Source organism: Schistocerca cancellata, chromosome 7, assembly GCF_023864275.1.
Source record: "Schistocerca cancellata isolate TAMUIC-IGC-003103 chromosome 7, iqSchCanc2.1, whole genome shotgun sequence".
NCBI classification, from domain to species: domain Eukaryota; kingdom Metazoa; phylum Arthropoda; class Insecta; order Orthoptera; family Acrididae; genus Schistocerca; species Schistocerca cancellata.
The window spans coordinates 245,297,602-245,321,812 of NC_064632.1; the positions used below are offsets into that span (position 1 = coordinate 245,297,602).

General features: G+C 39.5%; 1 protein-coding gene across 1 annotated transcript in view; it reads left to right on the top strand.

The window, feature by feature from the left end:
• Positions 1–23,504, top strand: part of LOC126092073 (ATP-binding cassette sub-family F member 1) — a 102,157-nt gene extending 78,653 nt beyond the window's left edge. Inside the window, exons 8-11 of the mRNA XM_049907493.1 lie at positions 10,785–10,963; positions 21,049–21,282; positions 21,998–22,070; positions 23,082–23,504. Of these exons, the coding sequence (XP_049763450.1) occupies positions 10,785–10,963; positions 21,049–21,282; positions 21,998–22,070; positions 23,082–23,269 (674 nt within the window). The 3' untranslated portion in view covers positions 23,270–23,504. The remainder of the gene's footprint in view (positions 1–10,784; positions 10,964–21,048; positions 21,283–21,997; positions 22,071–23,081) is intronic.
• The last annotated feature ends 707 nt before the right edge of the window (positions 23,505–24,211 follow it).

A 24,211-nucleotide genomic window follows, 5' to 3' on the forward strand; every position in this document is an offset into this window, starting at 1 on the left:
ATGATGTTGAGACCAAGGTTCAGTATTCACAGTGGGTTGGGGAACGTTTTCAAAGAGCTAAAAAAATATCCTCAGGTCAGATCAAATGGCAAAGCCATGCTGATAGTTTTCTTTGACTTTGAAGGATTAGTTCTTCACAAATTTGTGCCACAGGGACAAATTGATAATTGGGACATGTTGCAATGCCTGCAAGAGAATATGAGAGAAGAAAACGACCTGAAATGTAGCAAGACAATTCATGGGTCTCGCATCACGATAATGCATCGGCACATTCATCACTGTTGGTGTGTGACTATTGCACAAAAAATGAAATCACTGTGGTGCCTCCATACTCTCCAGATGTGGCGCCTGTGGACCCTTTTTTTTTTTTCCAAGATTGAAAACGTGGTTAAAGGATAGACAAGGTAAAAGACAATTCACAGACATTGCTTCATGTAATCCAGCAAGAGGCATACCAAGACTGCTTCCAGGAGCGGAAACTGCATTGTGAGCAACATGTCAGTTGTGGAGGAGAGTATTTCGGAGACCATGCACAATCAGTAAAAGGTAAGTGTTGAAAAGTTTTGTGGATGAAGCTCCGGAATTTTTTTGAAGAGATCTTGTATTCCTTACTCCAAATCCCCCTTTTATCCCCTTTATGATCCAGGCCAATTCTTGTGTATTTGGTCAAGCAGTTGGTCTCAGACTGGTGTAGTGTTCCCAGTTATTGTTTATGCTTTGCTAGGTAATGAGTAAAGAGAGCACCTTTTGCATTCCAGAAAGCACTGGCTTTAATGTTTTGATTGGATGTTGTTACACTGCTGACTCGCCTTTTTTGTGCAGGAGTGCAGGCTTCCAATCACTGATTTGATTGATGTTTCATATCTGCTTTGAAGCGCTGTTATCTGTGTTTTAGCCTCAATAGCAAAGTGGATTACAAAATCAGTTGAACACTTTTTTAAATGATCTAAAAATTGTGTAAAAATTACATTTTGCATTTTCCTCTTGTCAGCATTCTACAGGAATGGCACCAGTATGCGTAAATGTTTCTAATAGTTAATCCTTTTTGTACAGTCTCTGTAGAAATTTGCCCAAGAAGGGGAAATATTATAAAATTGCTATCTCCAAGCAATGGAAACTCCTCATTGGAATATCAGCAGTGTAGGAAAAGATAGATTGCTACTTACCATAAAGAAGACAAGTTGCAGACAGGCAGAACTAAAAGACCTTGTGCAAAGCTTTGGCACAGCCTTCATCAACAAAAGAGAAACGAAGAAACGCACACCATTCATACACATAAGCAAGCATACCTCACACACACGACTGCCAACTCGGGCAGCTCAGGCCAGAATGACAATGCCAAATTCATTCTGGCCTGAGCTGCTAGAGTTGGTGGTCACGAGTGTGTGTGTGTGTGTGTGTGTGTGTGTGTGTGTGTTTCTCTTTGTATGATGAAGGCTGCGGCCGAAAACCCTGTGTAAGTGTCTTTCAGTTGTGCCTGTCTGCAACTTAATGTGTCTTCTTTACGGTAAGCAGCAATTTTATCTTTTCCTACATTGTTAAAATTGACATTTTGTTATGTAAATGATTCAGTGAGTTTGAAATTGTGTCTTAGTCCCAAGAATTAAATTTGACACCAGGTACCTCAAAGGTCTGTTATTATCTGCCTAATATTCTCTTCAAGGTAGATTAGTTTGATACTTAAAAATTAATCATATTTCCATTATATATACAAAGTGCATATTTTTAATAAGATTATTGATACCACCTCTTGTTAGTTAATGATTTGACATTTAATCTTCATCAGATTATATCCAACATTCTCCCAATATAATGATCAAAAAGTTGGGAAGTAGATCTAGAAGATATTTGCATATCACTAATCTTAGGATGACAATGAAAATTATAACATATAAAATAGAAAAATATCAGATAAACAGAGAAAATCCTGTACAACTTCTTCAAAAATAACCAGCAATAAATGTCATTGCAAAAAACTTTTCAAAATTGAAATGCCAGAAATAAACAGTAAATTTCGTAGATGAACATATTTATAGATGTATTTCAATATTTTATATCATTTATTTTTCTAATGTTGACTAGCATTTCTAAAATGCAACAAATTTGTTTTGAAAGCTACATGTTTTAGGTTGTACTTATATCGTCCATCCCAGGCCTGGGAATTGACTAAATGAGTGTGGCAAAATGTCGTAAAACCACACTCAAATTGGCTGGTAGAACAGACTTTTAACGCTAGAACAGACCCAAGGCACTTCTCATATGCCCAGTTTGTCACTTTAATGAATATTCATGCCAACTGGGGTGCAATCTGTGATTGGGTGTTGCACTGCATTGCAGCCCATAGAGATACAGAAGGTACCGACTCATGACAAGAACAGGATTTCAATTTTTGAAATTTAACTGCTTTTCTCTGGTGAAGAAAGAGATTCTCTTATTCATTTATGCATTTGGGTTAATGGTTGAAGACACCTGGAGTATAACATGACCATATTCTTCAGATTCTACTGCATTCTCCCTGCCAAGTAAAATTGAATGTTGTCTCAGTAAGCTGATACAGGCCTTATTTGATCACAGACAAGAGGTAGACTACTGCTGTGATAGAGTTGTGCCACAGGGGGGAGGGTAATCTTGTGAGAATTGGAGTTGGAGTGTCAGGCATGTTTGTCATATTGTGCTGTTGAGCCACCACATCCATGCTGTTGGAGCAGTCCTTTACTGTATCTTGACAAGAACTATATTAGGAAGTGGAAAATATATTTTGGCAATGCTCTGTAAAGGTTCACATTTGCCTTTGACTATGGGACAAACAAACAAAGGTGGTTACTAAATTCACAGTATTTCCCATTGCACTCAGCAATGCTGAGTCTGTTGTTAAGTTTAGAATCACAGATAGTCATTTTTAGAAGTATGTGTGAATTCTGTAGGCCTATACGAAATTATTAGGTTGGTGCATAAGTTCGAAGCTTTCTTATTTTGCATGTTATTATTCTGGTTGCTATGAGTCTGTTTATCGATTGTAATTTTTCATTTGTAGTTCACTGTTGCTATTTGAGTTTACATATTGTCATTTGGAGATAGTGAGTGAAGCTGTGGATGCTGGAAAATGCAGTGTCAAGTGGAGAAATTGGAATATTTCCAATATATTCTTCTGTTTAGTTCAAGAGAGGAGTGACAGCAGCGGAGGCATTTGTGCCGTGTATGAGGATAATGACATTGGACAGGGCATGGTAAGAAAATGGTTTTATCTTTTTTAAGGAGGATTGTTTTGATATTAGTGACTTCATGAAGAACTTTGTGGGTTGATGAACATCGTTTATGTACATTAATCCACAATAATCCATGTCATTGTTCTCGAGAACAGGCAGATGTGATGAACCATGATCATTCCATCATTGTGCAACATTTGCATGCAATGTGGAAGATTCAAAAATCAGGTGTATGGTTTTTGATTGCTCTAAGTGAAAATCACAAAAATCAACTAGTGGCCATATGTGCATCTCAGCCTTTATCATTACTGGCGTTGAGGAATGGTATCTTATGCCAATATAAAGAAAAGAAAGGAATGATTGAGCCCAAATAAAGCAGCAACCCCTTGTTCAAAGACCTGCATGCGTCCACGAAGGACAGAGCTATGCATCTGGTGGAACAGCGATGGTGTAGTGTACTACACATTGATTTCTAGAGGTGAAACTGCCACTGCCAACATTTGTCAACAGCTATGATATCTTGCAGATGCAGTCCAACAATAATAACCAGGAAGACTGCATGTAGTGATGCACTACACAATAACGCCTGGGGGACTGATGACCTCAGATTTTAAGTCCCATAGTACTCAGAGCCAATAACGCCTGCCTGCATTCTGGTAGACAGACAAAAAGAACTATACAGTGATTGGTTGGAGGAGTCATGTCACACCCACCTTATTCACATGATCTTGTGCCCTCAGAGTTTCACTGTTGCCGCTGTCTATCAAACGACCTTCAAGGAACTTTCTTGCTGAAAATGCACTCTGAACAGGGCTCAAAGTGTCCTTGTACCACCATGGCATTATGTGCAGGACATTCATCGTGTTGATACCACATTATTTGACACAAATGAAGGGGTAGGACTTCCATCGGTCCAGGTAAGGTGCATCTCAGGAACCGCCTGTACTGTCGCCCAATAAGAGTGCCATCAATGTAATACAAGCCAGTGATGTGGTATCCTACAATACCACACCATACGTTGTCACGCCACTGATGCTGATGTTCAACCTGGCAGTGAATCCAGTGTGGGTTTTCTGGTGACCACTAGTGCATTTTGCGTAAGTTGACATTCGCTTGGTTTGTAAACATGACCTCATCGGTAAACAGTGCCCTACACATGAAGCCATAGTCTTGCCATAGAACCCACTTACAGTGTTTCCGGCAGTTGTGAATGTCGTTGCCATGGAGGCCTTGATGTAGTGCCATGTGATATGGATGGTACTATGCCTGCGCAGAATACGCAACACGCTTGTTAGAGGGATTTCCATAGATCTCTCCATTTCACAAATACTTGCATGAGGGTTTATTGCAGTGGCTGCCAGGACAGATACCTCTGCTGCTTCATGTGTTATGCCTATACTCCGGATCCGCATTCGTGGAGACAACAGCTCTGTTGTGCAATTTGTTCTAACGATATTCATGAAGGTAGGGTGTGTCGGAAGACGTCTCTAAGGGTACCACTGGGCGTGCACCTGTGCCACATGTGTACCATTGTGGTGACTTTCTCCATACAGTAATATCATGGTAACCATTTCCTCATTTGTGAATACCATTTTGAATGCATAGAATGGGTGGACAGGTAGATTAGTACCACGAAGACAGCAGTGACACCAATTACAGATTGCAGTACACTGCTGCCAAGTACCTTTATGTACTTTCTCACAGAACAACCTGCTTTGTATTGAGCTATTCCCACACATTCTGCACACAATTGCAGAGGCAAAGAGTTGACCTAGGCGGTGTAACGGGGCAGTGTACATCGGCTGATACTATTGCATAGTTTTTACATAGATAAAGATGACACATGTGAGGGACACCACTATGTACATATCAGTGTTTGTGGCAGGAATCCCTGTTATTACTTTCGGCCCTCATGATAACAGTGAAAGTAAGAATGTGTACGTCAATCACATCGCAGTTACGAGCAATGTGCAGGTCACGCATGCACAGCAGAAAATGTGATAGCAGTGAGTTTCGTTCATTTCATGTGTCAACTTTGCATTCAGGATGTAATTGACGTACTGTGATGCAACCGATGCCGTTGTTATTGTGATTTCTCATGTTATTGATTGTGTATGAAATAATATAGGGTTTTCATTTGAAAGAACATAAGTTCGTGTAAAATCCAATATAGGGCTTCCATTTAAAAGAACATAAGTTCATGTAAAATCCAATATTTGCCCATGGTGTAAAATGTCTCATAGCATTTACTTTCGTGAGCCCCTGCCGTACGTATTCATGAAAGCCATTTGTCAGTAACTTGTGATTCCAGAGATATTGGCTATGAAAAGTTTGGTTGGGGCACCTTATATATTCCTCTAAGCACTGATCGTCCAATATCATATTATGCACTTTCTCGAGGTCTTCATCTGTAGTTGCAGTTTTCAAATGTTCTCAATGTAGATCTTAAACCAAAATTTAATTTTAGCTGCTCATTTCTCGACTCATAAAAAATGGAAAAGTGGACGTCTCATAAACTTTTACCATAGTTACCACTGCAGGTTATATAATACCCAAAATAAAGGATTTTGTGAATACACCAATATTCCAAGATAAAAGTTTCTTTTAAGCCATGTAAACTAAACTGTTCCACATACTACGAAGTTGGTACTTCACTTGTGTTAATGCATAGCATCTACCAAACAGAAACAAAATTTCATTGATATTGACACTCTCTCTGTGCCACTTCGAAATTTTTATTTTTCTCGGTAATGAACACACAGAGTATTCAGTCATCTGAGTTTCCTATCACCTTGTTCTGGCAATATCATCAAATAACAGACAAGGCAAAGTCTTGTTCCTTAACATAGAAATCTGTCTGTACACCTATGTCAACATTCTAGATTGCCTCAGTTATTTATGTATTATTGCTACTATACTTGGTTTTACATGTTTTGATAAATCATGGAGTCTTCAAACTGTAAAAAAGCTAATGTAGTTTAATATTGCATGTACAGTAATGTCACTTTCATGCCTCTTAATCGAATACCATTACCACCTGTACTATACTTTTTGTGTCAATATTTTTTTCATTAATTCAAAAATTTCCTGTCCACAGCAATTAATATGTGATAGTTAGAGAATTAACTGTGAAGTAACTTTTTAGTAATTATAAATGAAACAAGGAACTATTGATAAATATTTGTCTGCTCTTTTATTTCACAGGTAGCAAATATTCCTATTTATAACAGTTAAAATTCAGACAGTTCTTATGCTCTAGACTCCAGACGATGAATCTCAGATTGTGAAGGTGATGAAACGAATAGTATACAATGAGGTAAAAATAAGTTAGCTTGTGAGAAATGAGAAGTCCAGAGTGGGAAACAATAATTTTATGAAAAGGATAGATTGTTACTCACCATGTAGGGGAGACATTGAGTCTCAGACAGGCACAACGAAAAGACTTATCTATCAGTGTCTCTGTTCCCACTTCAGGTCAACACAACCTTGTATGCCATCACTGCACACACTACTCCGTTTCCCCTTCTCTGTTCCTCTTCTTTTTTCCCCTTCTCTGTTCCTCTTCTTTCTTCCCCTTCATTGCTCCTCTTCTTTCTTCCCCTTCTCTGCTCCTCTTCTTTTTTCGCCTTCTCTGCTCCTCTTCTTTTTTCCCCTTCCCTGCTCCTCTTCTTTTTTCCCCTTCCCTGCTCCTCTTCTTTTTTCCCCTTCCCTGCTCCTCTTCTTTTTTCCCCTTCTCTGCTCCTCTTCTTTTTTCCCCTTCTCTGCTTTTCTTCTTTTTTTCCCCTTCTCTGCTTTTCTTCTTTTTTTCCCCTTCTCTGCTTCTCTCCTTTTTTACCCTTCTCTGCTTCTCTCCTTTTTTACCCTTCTCTGCTTCTCTCCTTTTTTCCCCTTCTCTGCTTCTCTCCTTTTTTCCCCTTCTCTGCTTCTCTCCTTTTTTCCCCTTCTCTGCTTCTCTCCTTTTTTCCCCTTCTCTGCTTCTCTCCTTTTTTCCCCTTCTCTGCTTCTCTCCTTTTTTCCCCTTCTCTGCTTCTCTCCTTTTTTCCCCTTCTCTGCTTCTCTCCTTTTTTCCCCTTCTCTCCTTTTTTCCCCTTCTCTGCTTCTCTCCTTTTTTCCCAGTCTCTGCTTCTCTCCTTTTTCCCCTTCTCTGCTTCTCTCCTTTTTTCCCCTTCTCTGCTTCTCTCCTTTTTTCCCCTTCTCTGCTTCTCTCCTTTTTTCCCCTTCTCTGCTTCTCTCCTTTTTTCCCCTTCTCTGCTTCTCTCCTTTTTTCCCCTTCTCTGCTTCTCTCCTTTTTTTCCCCTTCTCTGCTTCTCTCCTTTTTTTCCCCTTCTCTGCTTCTCTCCTTTTTTTCCCCTTCTCTGCTTCTCTCCTTTTTTTCCCCTTCTCTGCTTCTCTCCTTTTTTTCCCCTTCTCTGCGTCTCTCCTTTTTTTCCCCATCTCTGCTTCTCTCCTTTTTTTCCCCATCTCTGCTTCTCTCCTTTTTTTCCCCTTCTCTGCTTCTCTCCTTTTTTTCCCCATCTCTGCTTCTCTCCTTTTTTCCCCATCTCTGCTTCTCTCCTTTTTTTCCCCTTCTCTGTATCTCTTCTTCCCCCCCCCCCTTCTCTGCTTTTCTTCTTTTTTTTCCCCTTCTCTGCTTCTCTCCTTTTTTTCCCCATCTCTGCTTCTCTCCTTTTTTTCCCCTTCTCTGCTTCTCTCCTTTTTTTCCCCATCTCTGCTTCTCTCCTTTTTTCCCCATCTCTGCTTCTCTCCTTTTTTCCCCTTCTCTGTATCTCTTCTTTTTCCCCCTTCTCTGTATCTCTTCTTTTTCCCCCTTCTCTGTATCTCTTCTTTTTCCCCCTTCTCTGTATCTCTTCTTTTTCCCCCTTCTCTGTATATCTTCTTTTTCCCCCTTCTCTGTATCTCTTCTTTTCCCCCCTTCTCTGTATCTCTTCTTTTTTCCCCCTTCTCTGTATCTCTTCTTTTTCCCCCTTCTCTGTATCTCTTCTTTTTCCCCACCCTTCTCTGCTTCTCTTCTTTTTTTTACCCTTCTCTGCTTCTCTTCTTCTTTTTTTTACCCTTCTCTGCTTCTCTTCTTCTTTTTTTTACCCTTCTCTGCTTCTCTTCTTTTTTTTACCCTTCTCTGCTTCTCTTCTTTTTTTTATCCTTCTCTGCTTCTCTTCTTTTTTTTACCCTTCTCTGCTTCTCTTCTTTTTTTACCCTTCTCTGCTTCTCTTCTTTTTTTACCCTTCTCTGCTTCTCTTCTTTTTTTACCCTTCTCCTTTTTTTACCCTTCTCTGTTTTTTTTACTCTTCTGTTTTTTTACCCTTCTCTGTTTTTTTACCCTTCTCTGTTTTTTTACCCTTCTCTGTTTTTTTACCCTTCTCTGTTTTTTTACCCTTCTCTGTTTTTTTTTACCCTTCTCTGTTTTTTTACCCTTCTGTGTTTTTTTTACCCTTCTGTGTTTTTTTACCCTTCTGTTTTTTTACCCTTCTCTGTTTTTTTACCCTTCTGTTTTTTTACCCTTCTGTTTTTTTACCCTTCTGTTTTTTTACCCTTCTGTTTTTTTTACCCTTCTCTGTTTTTTTTACCCTTCTCTGTTTTTTTTACCCTTCTCTGTTTTTTTTACCCTTCTGTTTTTTTTACCCTTCTCTGTTTTTTTTACCCTTCTCTGTTTTTTTTACCCTTCTCTGTTTTTTTACCCTTCTCTGTTTTTTTTACCCTTCTGTTTTTTTTACCCTTCTGTTTTTTTACCCTTCTCTGTTTTTTTACCCTTCTGTTTTTTTACCCTTCTGTTTTTTTACCCTTCTGTTTTTTTTACCCTTCTGTTTTTTTTACCCTTCTGTTTTTTTTACCCTTCTGTTTTTTTTACCCTTCTGTTTTTTTTACCCTTCTCTGTTTTTTTTACCCTTCTCTGTTTTTTTTTACCCTTCTCTGTTTTTTTTTACCCTTCTGTTTTTTTTACCCTTCTGTTTTTTTTACCCTTCTGTTTTTTTTACCCTTCTGTTTTTTTTTACCCTTCTGTTTTTTTACCCTTCTGTTTTTTTTACCCTTCTGTTTTTTTTACCCTTCTGGTTTTTTTTACCCTTCTGGTTTTTTTACCCTTCTCTGTTTTTTACCCTTCTCTGTTTTTTACCCTTCTCTGTTTTTTACCCTTCTCTTTTTTTTACCCTTCTCTTTTTTTTACCCTTCTCTTTTTTTTACCCTTCTCTTTTTTTTACCCTTCTCTTTTTTTTACCCTTCTCTTTTTTTTACCCTTCTCTTTTTTTTACCCTTCTCTTTTTTTTACCCTTCTCTTTTTTTTACCCTTCTCTTTTTTTTACCCTTCTCTTTTTTTTACCCTTCTCTTTTTTTTACCCTTCTCTTTTTTTTACCCTTCTCTTTTCTTTACCCTTCTCTTTTCTTTACCCTTCTCTTTTCTTTACCCTTCTCTTTTCTTTACCCTTCTCTTTTCTTTACCCTTCTCTTTTCTTTACCCTTCTCTTTTCTTTACCCTTCTCTTTTCTTTACCCTTCTCTTTTCTTTACCCTTCTCTTTTCTTTACCCTTCTCTTTTCTTTACCCTTCTCTTTTCTTTACCCTTTTCTTTTCTTTACCCTTTTCTTTTCTTTACCCTTTTCTTTTCTTTACCCTTTTCTTTTCTTTACCCTTTTCTTTTCTTTACCCTTTTCTTTTCTTTACCCTTTTCTTTTCTTTACCCTTTTCTTTTCTTTACCCTTTTCTTTTCTTTACCCTTTTCTTTTCTTTACCCTTTTCTTTTCTTTACCCTTTTCTTTTCTTTACCCTTTTCTTTTCTTTACCCTTTTCTTTTCTTTACCCTTTTCTTTTCTTTACCCTTTTCTTTTCTTTACCCTTTTCTTTTTTTTACCCTTCTCTTTTTTTTACCCTTCTCTGCTTCTCTTCTTTTCTACTCTGGGGCCCCCCTCCATCCAAACCTGACTACACCTAGCAGCCCTACCCTGTCCCCACAAAGTCCCTGCATGCTCCCACAATCAGCATTACACATTACAACTTCCCCCAAGCCACCCTGCTATACCCCCCCCCCCCCTTTTCCCATCACATGCCTCCTTAACCCCACCACCAGATTGCTGCTTCCATCAGGTGCAGTTACAACTTAGTCTGGTCACAACAGCATCTGTGTTTTCTACTTCAGAAGAAGGGAATTCATCCAATTGGCAGGAATGTATAACAGCCATTTCATTGTGCCTGTCTGTGACTCAGGGTCTCCTCTATGTGGGGGAGTAGCATTCTGTCCTTTTCATAATATTGTTGGTTTGTGAGAAATGATTGACAAGAACAACAACATTAAAGTTCTCATCATCATAGTTACAGATGGCAGTTTGAAATGACAGATACATACCTCATGGATATATTTACATGATACGTTATATCACACATTTCTTCTCCTTTGTGTTACACCATATATACCCAAAAAATGGTCAGAAAATATTTTCTTTATAACCAGATAACTTCTAGGGAGCAACCACTTGTTAAAAACTTTAGGAGAGGAACTAAATGTATTGCCAATGTTGTTGCTGCCTTTATTGTGTGCCATATTTTCTATGTTATTTCCTTACCTTGGCATGAATTCTTTGTTTAATAATAGATGTCACATTCGCATATCCTGGACAAAAACCATTATTCATCAACTGTGATTTTGGTATTGATTTGACATCGCGAGTTGCAATAGTTGGACCAAATGGTGTTGGAAAGTCAACTTTCTTGAAGCTGTTAACAGGAGATCTTGAGCCACAGCGGGGAGAAGTCAAGAAAAATCATCGTCTGGTGAGTGAAAATTGCGTGTTGATAGAAATAGTAAAGATGTACAACGAAAGGACTTCAGATGTTTTCCAAAATTATAGTGGAAGCAGCATAAAATTAAGGCAGATGTGGAGTAAAAGTAAAGAAATGTTAAAAATATTGAATACATTTGCTTTAGTTTACCAGTAAGTTGCAAAAATGAAATGAGCGAGAGTTAGTGATGGCGGGTACATAAAGGTAGTACAGCTGAGATAACAGCAGCACACAAAGGTATGCAGAACTCAGGTGTTTTAAATAAGATTTCTTACTTAGCGAGATGTAACTGTTTCTTCCAATGTGATACTACCCTCTTTACAGTTGTGTGACTGCATTTGCATGGACTACTTCTCCAAATTTGTCATTAGTTGAAAATCTGTAGTTGATATATTTGCTACACCATATTTTTATAAGTAACTTTTAAATTAACAAGTCGTATATTCTCTTCATTGTTACATACATGAAATGAATTAAACGAAAACTTCCATCATACAATTTACAAGTGAGTAAGGAAGATAGGAAGATTATAGTTTAAAATACCGTAGACACCACAGTCATTAGAGTTGGTAAGCGAGTAGTTCCTATATCTCAAGTTCATCTTCCATCTCTTCCAACATGTCTATTATTAATACACAAATCAAAAAAAGTTTATTCGGCATAGATCCCTCCAATGTCAGGCGCGTAATGGGGCCCCTTAGGGATATGACAGCAAGAGGGGGGAAGAAAACCAATGTGCACTCCATGTGCATACTGGGGGGGAGTCATTCCAGATGTGGAAAGGGTCTTTCTGGATGCCATGAAGGGTACAGGGTGCACCCATCTGCAGGTGGTCACTCATGTCGGCACCAATGATGTGTGTCGCTATGGATCGGAGGAAATCCTCTCTGGCTTCCGGCGGCTATCTGATTTGGTGAAGACTGCCAGTCTCGTTAGTGGGATGAAAGCAGAGCTCACCATCTGCAGCATCGTCGACAGGACTGACTGCGGACCTTTGGTACAGAGCCGAGTGGAGGGTCTGAATCAGAGGCTGAGACGGTTCTGCGACCGTGTGGGCTGCAGATTCCTCGACCTGCGCCATAGGGTGGTGGGGTTTCGGGTTCCGCTGGATAGGTCAGGAGTCCACTACACGCAACAAGCGGCTACACGGGTAGCAGGGGTTGTGTGGCGTGGGCTGGCGGTTTTTTAGGTTAGATGGCCTCGGGCAAGTACAGAAAGGGCAACAGCCTCAACGGGTGTGGGGCAAAGTCAGCACATGCGGGGACCAAGCAGCAATCGGTATTGTAATTGTAAACTGTCGAAGCTGCGTTGGTGAAGTACCGGAACTTCAAGCGCTGATAGAAAGCACCGAAGCTGAAATCGTTATAGGTACAGAAAGCTGGCTGAAGCCAGAGATAAATTCTGCTGAAATTTTTACAAAGGCACAGACGGTGTTTAGAAAGGATAGGTTGCATGAAACCGGTGGTGGAGTGTTCGTCGCTGTTAGTAGTAGTTTATCCTGTAGTGAAGTAGAAGTGGATAGTTCCTGTGAATTATTATGGGTGGAGGTTACACTCAACAACCGAGCTAGGTTAATAATTGGCTCCTTTTACCGACCTCCCAACTCAGCAGCATTAGTGGCAGAACAACGGAGAGAAAATTTGGAATACATTTCACATAAATTTTCTCATCATGTTATAGTCTTAGGTGGAGATTTCCAATTTACCAGATATAGAATGGGACACTCAGATGTTTAGGACAGGTGGTAGGGACAGAGCATCGAGTGACATTATATTGAGTGCACTATCCGAAAATTACCTCGAGCAATTAAACAGAGAACTGACTCGTGGAGATAACATCTTGGACCTACAGATAACAAACAGACCCGAACTTTTCGACACTGTATGTGCAGAACAGGGAATCAGTGATCATAAGGCCGTTGCAGCATCCCTGAATATGGAAGTTAATAGGAATATAAAAAAAGGGAGGAAGGTTTATCTGTTTAGCAAGAGTAATAGAAGGCAGATTTCAGACTACCTAACAGATCAAAACGAAAATTTCTGTTCCGACACTGACAATGTTGAGTGTTTATGGAAAAAGTTCAAGGCAATCGTAAAATGCATTTTAGACAGGTACGTGCCGAGTAAAACTGTGAGGGACGGGAAAAACCCACCGTGGTACAACAACAAAGTTAGGAAACTACTACTCCAAGTTTAAACGCAGCCAAAACCTCTCAGACAAACAGAAGCTAAACGATGTCAAAGTTAGCGTAAGGAGGGCTATGCGTGAAGCGTTCAGTGAATTCGAAAGTAAAATTCTATGTACCGACTTGACAGAAAATCCTAGGAAGTTCTGGTCTTACATTAAATCAGTAAGTGGCTCGAAACAGCATATCCAGACACTCCGGGATGATGAAGGCGTTGAAACAGAGGATGACACGCGTAAAGCTGAAATACTAAACACTTTTTTCCAAAGCTGTTTCACAGAGGAGGACCGCACTGCAGTTCCTTCTCTAAATCCTCGCACAAACGAAAAAATGGCTGACATCGAAATAAGTGTCCAAGGAATAGAAAAGCAACTGGAATCACTCAACAGAGGAAAGTCCACTGGACCTGACGGGATACCAATTCGATTCTACACAGAGTACGCGAAAGAACTTGCCCCCCTTCTAACAGCCGTGTACCGCAAGTCTCTAGAGGAACGGAAGGTTCCAAATGATTGGAAAAGAGCACAGGTAGTCCCAGTCTTTAAGAAGGGTCGTCGAGCAGATGCGCAAAACTATAGAGCTATATCTCTGACGTCGATCTGTTGTAGAATTTTAGAACATGTTTTTTGCTCGAGTATCATGTCGTTATTGGAAACTCAGAATCTACTATGTAGGAATCAACATGGATTCCGGAAACAGCGATCGTGTGAGACCCAACTTGCTTTATTTGTTCATGAGACCCAGAAAATATTAGATACAGGTTCCCAGTTAGATGCTATTTTTCTTGACTTCCGGAAGGCATTCAATACAGTTCCGCACTGTCGCCTGATAAACAAAATAAGAGCCTACGGAATATCAGACCAGCTGTGTGGCTGGATTGAAGAGTTTTTAGCAAACAGAACACAGCATGTTGTTCTCAATGGAGAGACGTCTACAGACGTTAAAGTAACCACCGGCATGCCACAGGGGAGTGTTATGGGGCCATTACTTTTCACAATATATATACATGACCTAGTAGTTAGTCTCGGAAGTTCCATGCGGCTTTTTGTGGACGATGCTGTAGTATACAGAGAAGTTGCAGCATTAGAAAATTGTAGCGAAATGCAGGAAGATCTGCAGCGGATAGGCACTTGGTACAGGTAGTGGCAACTGACCCTTAACACAGACAAATGTAATGTATTGCGAATACATAGAAAGAAGGATCCTTTATTGTATGATTATATGATAGCGGAACAAACACTGGTAGCAGTTACTTCTGTAAAATATCTGGGAGTATGCGTGCGGAACGATTTGAAGTGGAATGATCGTATAAAATTAATTGTTGGTAAGGCAGGTACCAGGTTGAGATTCATTGGGAGAGTCCTTAGAAAATGTAGTCCATCAACAAAGGAGGTGGCTTACAAAACACTCGTTCGACCTATACTTGAGTATTGCTCATCAGTGTGGGATCCGTACCAGATCGGGTTGACGGAGGAGATTGAGAAGATCCAAAGAAGAGCGGCGCATTTCGTCACAGGGTTATTTGGTAACCGTGATAGCGTTAACAAACTCAAGTGGCAGACTCTGCAAGAGAGGTGCTCTGCATCGCGGTGTAGCTTGCTCGTCAGGTTTCGAGAGGGTGCGTTTTCGGATGAGGTATCGAATATATTGCTTCCCCCTACTTATACCTCCCTAGGAGATCACGAATGTAAAATTAGAGAGATTAGAGCGTGCACGGAGGCTTTCAGACAGTCGTTCTTCCCGCGAACCATATGCGACTGGAACAGGAAAGGGAGGTAATGACAGTGGCACATTCAGTGCCCTCCGCCACACACCGTTGGGTGGCTTGCGGAGTATAAATGTAGATGTAGATGTAGTGCGGTTGGTGGGTCACGTCGTCAATAGACAGTGCTTTTCATTCTGTCTCAGGCATGTTCTATAGGGTTCATGTCTGGAGAACATGCTGGCTACTCTAGTCAAGCGATGTCGTTATCCTGAAGGAAGTCATTCAAAAGATGTGCATGATGGGGGTGCGAATTGTCGTCCATGAAGACGAATGCCTCGCCAATATGCTGCCGATATGGTTGCACTATTGGTTGGAGGATGGCATTCATGTATCGTACAGCCATTACGGCGCCTTCCATGACCACTGGTGGTGTACATCGGCCCCACATAATGCCACCCCAAAATAGCAGGGAACCTCCACCTTGCTGCACTCGCAGAACAGTGTGCGTAAGGTGTTCAGACTGACAGAGTTGCCTCCAAACACGTCTCTGACGATTGTCTGAGTGAAGGCATATGTGACACTCATTGGTGAAGAGAACATGATGCCAGTCCTGAGCGGTCCATTTGGCATGTTGTTGGGCCCATCTGTACCCCAGTGCATGGTGATGTGGTTGCAAAGATGGACCTCACCATGGATGTCGGGAGCGAAGTTGCGCATCATGCAGCCTATTGCACACAGTTTGAGTTGTAGCATGACGTCCTGTGGCTGCATGAAAAGCATTATTCAACATGGTGGCGTTGCTGTCAGGGTTCCTCTGAGCCATAATCTGTAGGTAGTGGTCATCCACTGCAGTAGTAGCCCTTGTGTGGCCTGAGCAAGGCATGTCATCGATAGTTCCTGTCTCTGTATCTCCTCCATGTCTGAACAACATTGCTTTGGTTCACTCCAAGAGCCTGGACACTTCCCTTGTTGAGAGCCCTTCCTGGCACAAAGTAACAATGCGGACGCGATCGAACCGCGGTATTGACTGTCTAGGCATGGTTGACCTACAGACAACACAAGCCGCGTAAACAACAGTGAATCATTAGAGTTAAGACAGGCTAAATCCAGTTGCATCTTCCCAAAAAAATGTTGAATAATACTGTCATCATGTAAGTATACAGGCTGTCCCAGGAGGAATGCCAATATTCAGGCATATGATAGTACGATCATTCGAAACTAAATAATTTAGTACACATGGGGTCTAAAATACATACCTTAAGATCTACAAGCACAACTTCATCTTCAAATGTAACTAAATGGTTCCAGAGACATATTAAAGTCTCAAACATCTATAATGTATATATGCAGACTGAAGTGACAAATGAAAATTTATACCAAGGCTGAGATTCAAACATGAGTCTCCTGCTCACTTTGCAGATGCTATCCTGACACAGTGGTTTTGCACAGCTGTGCAGCCTACCACAGCACACTTCCTTCCTCAATCCAAATTCCCGTTTACACATCAACCCACTTGGTATACACCCTAAACTTGGACAGCACTGCAGAGGCTCTCCAACTGTGTTGGAATGGCACCACAGCATCGAACAAAATGGGGGATCATGCCTGAAACCCAGGCATAAATGCTTTAATAAAATGAAGCTATATGGTTCCTGAGACCTTTACAAGTCTTTAACATCTAAGTTGTATACATGCAGACTGAAATGGTGAATGAAAATTTGTATTAATGCTGTTAGAGTTTCGGGGGAATAACTTCCCTTGGGCTGAAGCGTTAATGGGAATTTGTATCTAAGATGAATGCTTGTTAGGATAGCCCATGCAGTTGTGCAAAGCTATTGTGTCAGGGTGGAATAGTGGTAAGCACATTTGCCTCTAGAGGAGGTGGCCCGGGTCCAAATCACAGACTTTGTACAAATTTTCATTTGTCACTTCAGTCTGCTTATATACTTTATCCTTGATAATGTGAAACAGTTATCTCCTACTGGAAGCACTTTGCTTTCCATGTTTTGATAGGACCAACACAAATTGTTTAATAAACATCAGCTCTAAATTGCATACCTTATAGCTATGGGCAGTTGTTCAGTAGAAGAAATGTGTTTTACAATACTGAAGTGCTCACAATTCAGAAGGTAGCCATTTTAAAGCCCATGTTTACTAAAACGTTTTTTGCTTTGAGTGATCATTCCTATCACATCCCTGAATAACAACCATTCCTTCTGGAACATCCTGTATTGGTAGGCATGTGACAGCACACGCTACCTAATACGTTCCAAAGCACTGCACATAAAAATGGTTCTTTTGGGGCTCATACCGCAGGTCCTGTTGGGGATAAGAAGGTAGGGTCAAGATTTTGGGTACCTCTTGGGCTAGGGACCATATATATACAAAACAGGTTTGTCTTAGTGTCACTATCCAACAGTAAAGGGTCAAAGTATGAATATTGCACACTGCCTCCTGATTACGCAAGTGTAGCAAATCAGTTGGTTCTTCTTGCACATGACGTGGTCTATGGTGGACCTTAAGGGGTTTGTGGAGGCATCATTAGTTCAGGTGCAGTTCCTTAGAAAACAACAAAAGAAAGCCTTTTTATGACTTGTTCACACCACAACCGAGCTGCCGATTCCAAGATGGCTATGCACAGCAAATAGTTGAAATTTTTACAACATGTTCCTAAGATCCGATCACTAACAACCTTGAAAATGGTCTTGATATCGTAATCATCTTCCAAGATACAGAGGTTTATAGCTACCCAACATGTATTCATAAAATATGCATACATTATAAAGTGACGCAGTGCAGAGAAATATGCTGTAAAGTGTCTCATTGTCAGTTTGGGAACCCCATGTTGTGGTACTGAAGCACATGCAAAATTTTTGCACACACAAAATCTGGTCTGAGGTGTAAAATTAGTTTTGTGTTATTACAATTTCACATAAGCAAACTGTCGAAATTTTACTGCTCCTAGCAGAACACAAAAAAGTCGAATACGCTCCTATTTAAAAGAGGCAGACTGCAAAGGGGGGTACCAGCTGCCTCATTCTACTCTCATCAGGACCCTTAAAGATGTTCCCAATAATCGAGCATGTGTAATTCATGTCTTTTTATGCTAAGAAAGGAGACAGTGGCAGTAGGAAGACACGGAAAAGTAATAAATACTGGAAGATAGTAGACAGTAATTGTAGTATAGAAAGAGCAAAGAAGACAATGGCAGTGTGAGAGGAAGAGGACACAGTGGCAGTAGAACATTGTTGACAGTTACAGGACAGTTTTAGGTTGAAGGAGACATTGCTAGTGGGAGATGAATAAAGAGAAGGAGAAAGTGGAAGTGGGTAAGAGCCAGTGGTAATGAGACGCTGTATAACAATGACAATGAGGAGGGGAGAGATAGTGACAGTAAGAAGAGACAGCAACATTGGGAAGGATTGAATGAGATAGTAGCAGTGAGAGAGACCAAGAAGGAGACCGACAGTGGTAGGAGACAGTAGTAGTATTGTGGTGGCGGTGGTGGTGGTGGTGGTGGTGGTGGTGGTGGTGGTGGTGGTGGTGGTGGTGGTAGCAGAAGGAGGAGGAGGGCAGAATGAAGAAGACTGTGGCTGTGGGACAGGAGACAGTCACAGGGAGAGAGAGAGAGAGAGAGAGAGAGAGAGAGAGAGAGAGAGAGAGTGAGTGGGTAAGTGGGAGTGCATGGGTACGGGTGACATACAGCAGTGGACTAACGGGTGTGTGTATGTCAGTTAGGTGAGCTCATGGAAGTGAAAGGTGAGTTACATGTTAGAAAGGGCATGAAGATATTCACATGCTAAAATTTTTGGGAAAATTTTTAAGGGTACTGAGGAAGGTAGAACGAGGCAGCTGGTATCCCACTTTTCAGTCAGTGTCTTTTAAACAGGAGCATTTTTCTACTGGTAATAAACAGGCACCAAAATGTTAGTCTATATAACAAGAAGACAATATAGTCGTACACCTAGAACAGTTTTAGTCAAGTCAACAGCCAAAGAAGCCTACTACATTCATGTCTCCCCTTAGAAGAATTACAGGAGATATTACCCAGAATATGAAGCTATGAGCCATTACATCCAGAAATATGATAGTGTGGACAGTTGTCGATCAGATGAGCAGACTTGTAGATCACAGAAGCAGTGAAATAACTGTCATTGTTTAATAACCATAACAAACATGGTAGTGAAAGTATGGGGGAAGTATTCGTGGGACCCAAATATGCAATAAATTACTATTTAACACTTATCATGCTCTCACTCATTGGCATAGTTGCAGTGGCAGAAAAATCTTGGCTGGCTTGTTGCAGAAATCCTAGATATGCAAGGTCAATTGGTCCTTTGCTTAGTCTGCCTTGGAAGTTCTTGACGGTGAACGACTATCCAGATGCATCCAACACCAAATGGTGCTTCTAAAAATCAACTTCTTGCCAAATAATACAAAGCCCCCATTATAGACAAAATTAGTCAAAATATACATATTAAAAATAGACCCCTGTCATAGTATTCCCTTGTGCTGAAATGGAAATATTATGAAATAAACAAGTAACAGAATCATTTAGTGTTTAAATAAATAAATAAAACTACTTAAAGGGCTAACAGAAATATTTAGTTTTCATTATACATAAATTAATGGGATTTGTCACAGCACCATACAATTACGCAATATACAGAATTAAGACAATTATACTTCAAGAACTGGAGGGGACATGTCATAACATTTTAAAAAAATTAAATTAATTTCACTTACAGTGTCTTACTTGCAAGTATCATCATTATTTAATAATACTGAGAGTGGCAGCCTGTTCACGCTGAGCTTTGAATGTTCTGTATGTATTCCCTTGTGTTGCACATGACATAATTGAACCAGTGTTTATTCATAGCATGTGTATTAGGGAGGGGAGGGGGGGGGGGGGCAGGAACAACATTGCCATGGACAAAGTTTGTGTAGAATCCATTTCTGCTGCTAGGCATATATAGTGCAACTCATTGGCAGTTCAGTGCCACCTTTGCTGTCGACCTAACTTGTTCTGTTCAGGTACAGTGATTGTTTATGCTAGCACTGTTTTGTTGTTCTTTCATTTTTTATGGTGACAAGTTTAAGTGAACAAAATCCAACTGTTAAGTTTTGTTTTCTGCTCAGCAAAAATGCTGCTGAAACTGTTTTAATGTTGAAAACTGCTTACCAAGTGTACAGTGGTTTGCTCTATTTAAAATGGTGACATTGCAATTGATGATAAATTTTGTTCTGGGCTGTCATCAACTGCCCGAATCAACAAAAATATTGAAAAAATTGAAGACTTTATGCAAACAGACTGTCAGCAGACAATTGATCAACTGTCAGAGATTAGTGGGTTATTTTGGAGCTCAATTCAGCAGATTTGTGGCAGACAGAAGACTGGTTCTTCCACCACAACAATACACCTGCACACACAGACTATCTCTGTTAGTTTTTGGCTAAAATACCATGGTTCTGCTGCCCCATGCATCTTACTCTCCTGACCTGACTCATGTCAGGACGAAAGGACACTGATTTGACAACACTGAAGAAGTCAAAAGAAAAAAAAAGAAAATGCGGGAGGAGCTGTCAGCCATTTCTAAAGACGACCACAAAAAATGTTTCGAATAGTGGAAGCACTGGCGAAACAAAAGTATTAGTCATAGTGGAGGCTATTTTGAAGGGGATAAGATTGCTTTGGGAACAATTTGAAAATATATAGCTTTTAAAAAATAATTCCTCTTTCATTGTTACCTCCTCATATATCGTAGGTTGTTGAAAATAGAGAATGTAATTCTCAAGACTAAAATCTGGAGCAGTTAATGTGATCTGTAATAGGCAAGAAACACAGTCAAGGCAAACACAAGTAAACTGTATGTAAGTATTTATGAGGACATTTTGTAAAATGGTGCGAGTAATATAAAAGGAATAGGCAGTAGGTGTGTGGATAAATGGTAAGTATTAGAAAAGAGAACAAATGTCAGGCACACAGCTATACTGATGTGAATTTTCATGTTGGGCTGAACTCTGGCATTTCAAGTCAGGAGGCTCATCATGTTACAATTCATTTAAAAAACTGATGCGAACTGGTTTTTAGCTCCAGTAGTGTTTGATTTCAGTACTTCATAATTTAATTTGTGATACTTGTAATCTGTGTGAAATGTGCTATATCTACTTTCCAATATTTTGTAGCGGATTGGCCGTTTTGATCAACATTCTGGTGAACACCTAACTGCTGAGGAATCTCCTGCTGAATATCTTATAAGACTTTTTGACTTGCCATATGAAAAGGCACGGAAACAGTTAGGAACGTTTGGACTTTCAAGTCATGCACACACCATTAAAATGAAAGACCTGTCTGGTGGACAGAAAGCCCGTGTTGCTCTAGCAGAACTATGTCTTAATGCACCTGATGTTGTTATATTGGTGAGTAACATTTCCAAGTGCTATTAAAATATTAAGCTTTATACACTATGTTGTAGACAAATTGGCAACTTTTGTGACACATTAAATTCAACCCTTTTCTGTCCTCTGTAATTTGGCACACCTGTATGAAAATCATCATAATAGTAATTATTCACTTTAATTATTATTATATGTTTTGTAATTCTGTATCATTTACACCCTATGAAATAAAAAATTAAAACAAATATGAGACAATGTGATAAGGAATTTCATCCAAAGGGTCCACTCCAGTGTACATTTCAGCACTTACCCCCCCCCCCCTCTCTCTCTCTCTCTCTCTGCGTCTGTGTGTGTGTGTGTGTGTGTGTGTGTGTGTGTACAAATTTCTTATATTGGACTTATTGCCTCTAAGCTCATTACAATTGATTTAATGGAGCGAGATATAACAGGCACCTGCATTCAGTTTGCAAGACACATTTACCATAAAATGAGTTCTGTTTATGCTGCAATGCCTAGAGTAGTTACAGATATTATTTGGCACTTTGTTGAATCAGTTTCATCAGCTTCAGTTATATCTCTGACCTGAAACCATTCTGTGTAGTACAGTGGCATTTCTCCACTAAGCAGGTTTTCATCAACCAAATAAGTGGTTTTACATACTTTTTTAAACATGTGTGTAGTTTGCATTATTTTCATTGTTAGAAAAAGTAAAGGCTGTTTCTGTTTTGTACACCAGGATGAACCTACAAACAATCTTGACATAGAATCTATAGATGCTCTTGCTGATGCTATCAACGATTATAAAGGAGGTAAGGAATGATTGCATCCTTCATTTACTTTTTGCTTAACATATACACATAAATTACTTCTGATTAATGCAAATTGTTAGCTGAGATTATTTAGAGGATTCATACTTGCATATAAAATATACTGTGTGCTTTGAAACTTTACTAAAATCAAAATTAACATCACTGAAAACTAAACCGTATTTTAACAACATGATAAAAGCAATGTGTTTATAGTTAACCAGCTCTTATATTCTGCAGAGTCACTGGCATGTACTGTATAACATCTTCAAAAGAACTGAGATAGTTCCACACTTTGTACTATTTGTTCTTCCACCTTTGTTAAGTAAACATTGTTTTGTTTAATTGCAGCTCTTAGATACACAGGGTGTACATTAAGTCTGGGAACACTTTCAATTATTTCTTGCACAAGAACTAAACATTGTACAGATGTCATACATATTGCATTTTGAAGAAAAACTCTGAAAGTTTTTTTACAGACATTCAATATGCGAACCAAGAGTGACCCGGCAGATGTCAATACGGTAATCGAATTCTTGTCATACCCGTCCCAGCATGGCATCGTCAACTGTGGCAGTTGCTCCCTGTATTCTCTCCCAGAGCTGTACTACATCACATGGTAGAGGCAGTACATACACCAGATCTGTAATGTGTCCCCACAGAAAAAAGTCACACGGAGCGAGATCTGGTGATCAGGGAGGCCATTTCATGAAACAGCTGTTCCCCTTCTGTAGCATGGCACCTGCACTCGCCATGTTTGTGACTAGCACTATCAGCAAATTACCCAACTACGCTGTGGCGGTATACATGAAAAAAAAAACTTTCAGGGTTTCTCTTCAAAATGACATATCTATATCATCTGTACAATGTTTGGTTCTTGTGCAATAAATAATTGAAAGTGCTCCTGAACTTTATGTACACCCTGTAATAGTAAATTTTAGACAAACTGGTATGACAGTACATTTCAAAACATAATGAAATTTATTCGGAACTAACATGCCTGTGCCTTTATAGGTGTGATCATCGTCTCCCACGATGAACGACTAATCAGAGAAACAGACTGCACACTCTGGGTTATTGAAGACCAGACAATTAATGAAGTTGATGGGGACTTTGACGACTATCGAAAGGAACTTTTGGACAGTCTGGGCGAAGTCATTAATAGTCCTAGCATTATTGCAAATGCTGCTGTGCAGCAATAGTGATATTTTACATAGCCATTTCACAGACTCCACGATAATGTGTTTTCAAGACCTTTAACAGTGGCATTGTTAGCTTCTGTAGAATCTGGTTCAGAATGTGTGAAAGGCTTCCATCCAGTGAAATTTTTGAATTGCAATATTAATTTTCTATTAGTCTTGTACATATATGATCAGTGTGCATGTATTTAAATTTAATGCAACCTTTTGTCGAAATAAAAATATTTTTAATACAAAATTTGTCCATATTTTGCTTGTAAAACCATCATTTTTTAACAGTAAGGAAGGCTGAGTAGTTACAGTGAAGACATTGCCACCAATAGGACATTACTCTTTCTGGCACAGGATATGTGGGCCATTATTGGGCATTCTGTTTTTACTGTGTGGCAAGTTTGTATGAGACATTGTGATGATAAGAGCTAATCAACAAATTTTAAGTGTTCTTAACATATTTGCATTATTTAAATCACTTCCAGGCTAAACAATACAATGATCAATGGCAGTTGATGCAGTACAGTTAGCTGCTGTGTAGATTAATCCCAAAACAAAGAATAAAAGGTGAAATGGAAAGATAATTAATTTACTCTTGTGCTCATGTCAGTCAGTGCATTCCATTTTATATGCACTGATTATAAATATTATTATTCTTAAGTTGATGTTAATTGTGTAACTGACCACTGTTATGCAATTGACAGTTTTTGATGAAAAAGGCAAACCATTCAAAAAGTTTCTTAGGGCAAGAATGCAGTAAAAATTAGACTTAAAGTGACTTTGTACGTACACAATGCGGCACGGGAACTTTTTGATTTAAAAAAATCATAAATCAGAAAGTATTGGGACATCAAATTAATTCCTGTTTTCTTTACAAAGAGTAACATCTAAAATTTTGTTCCTTTAAGTTTTGAAAATGATATCTTGAAGGTGGCCTTCATTCTGCTCAATGCA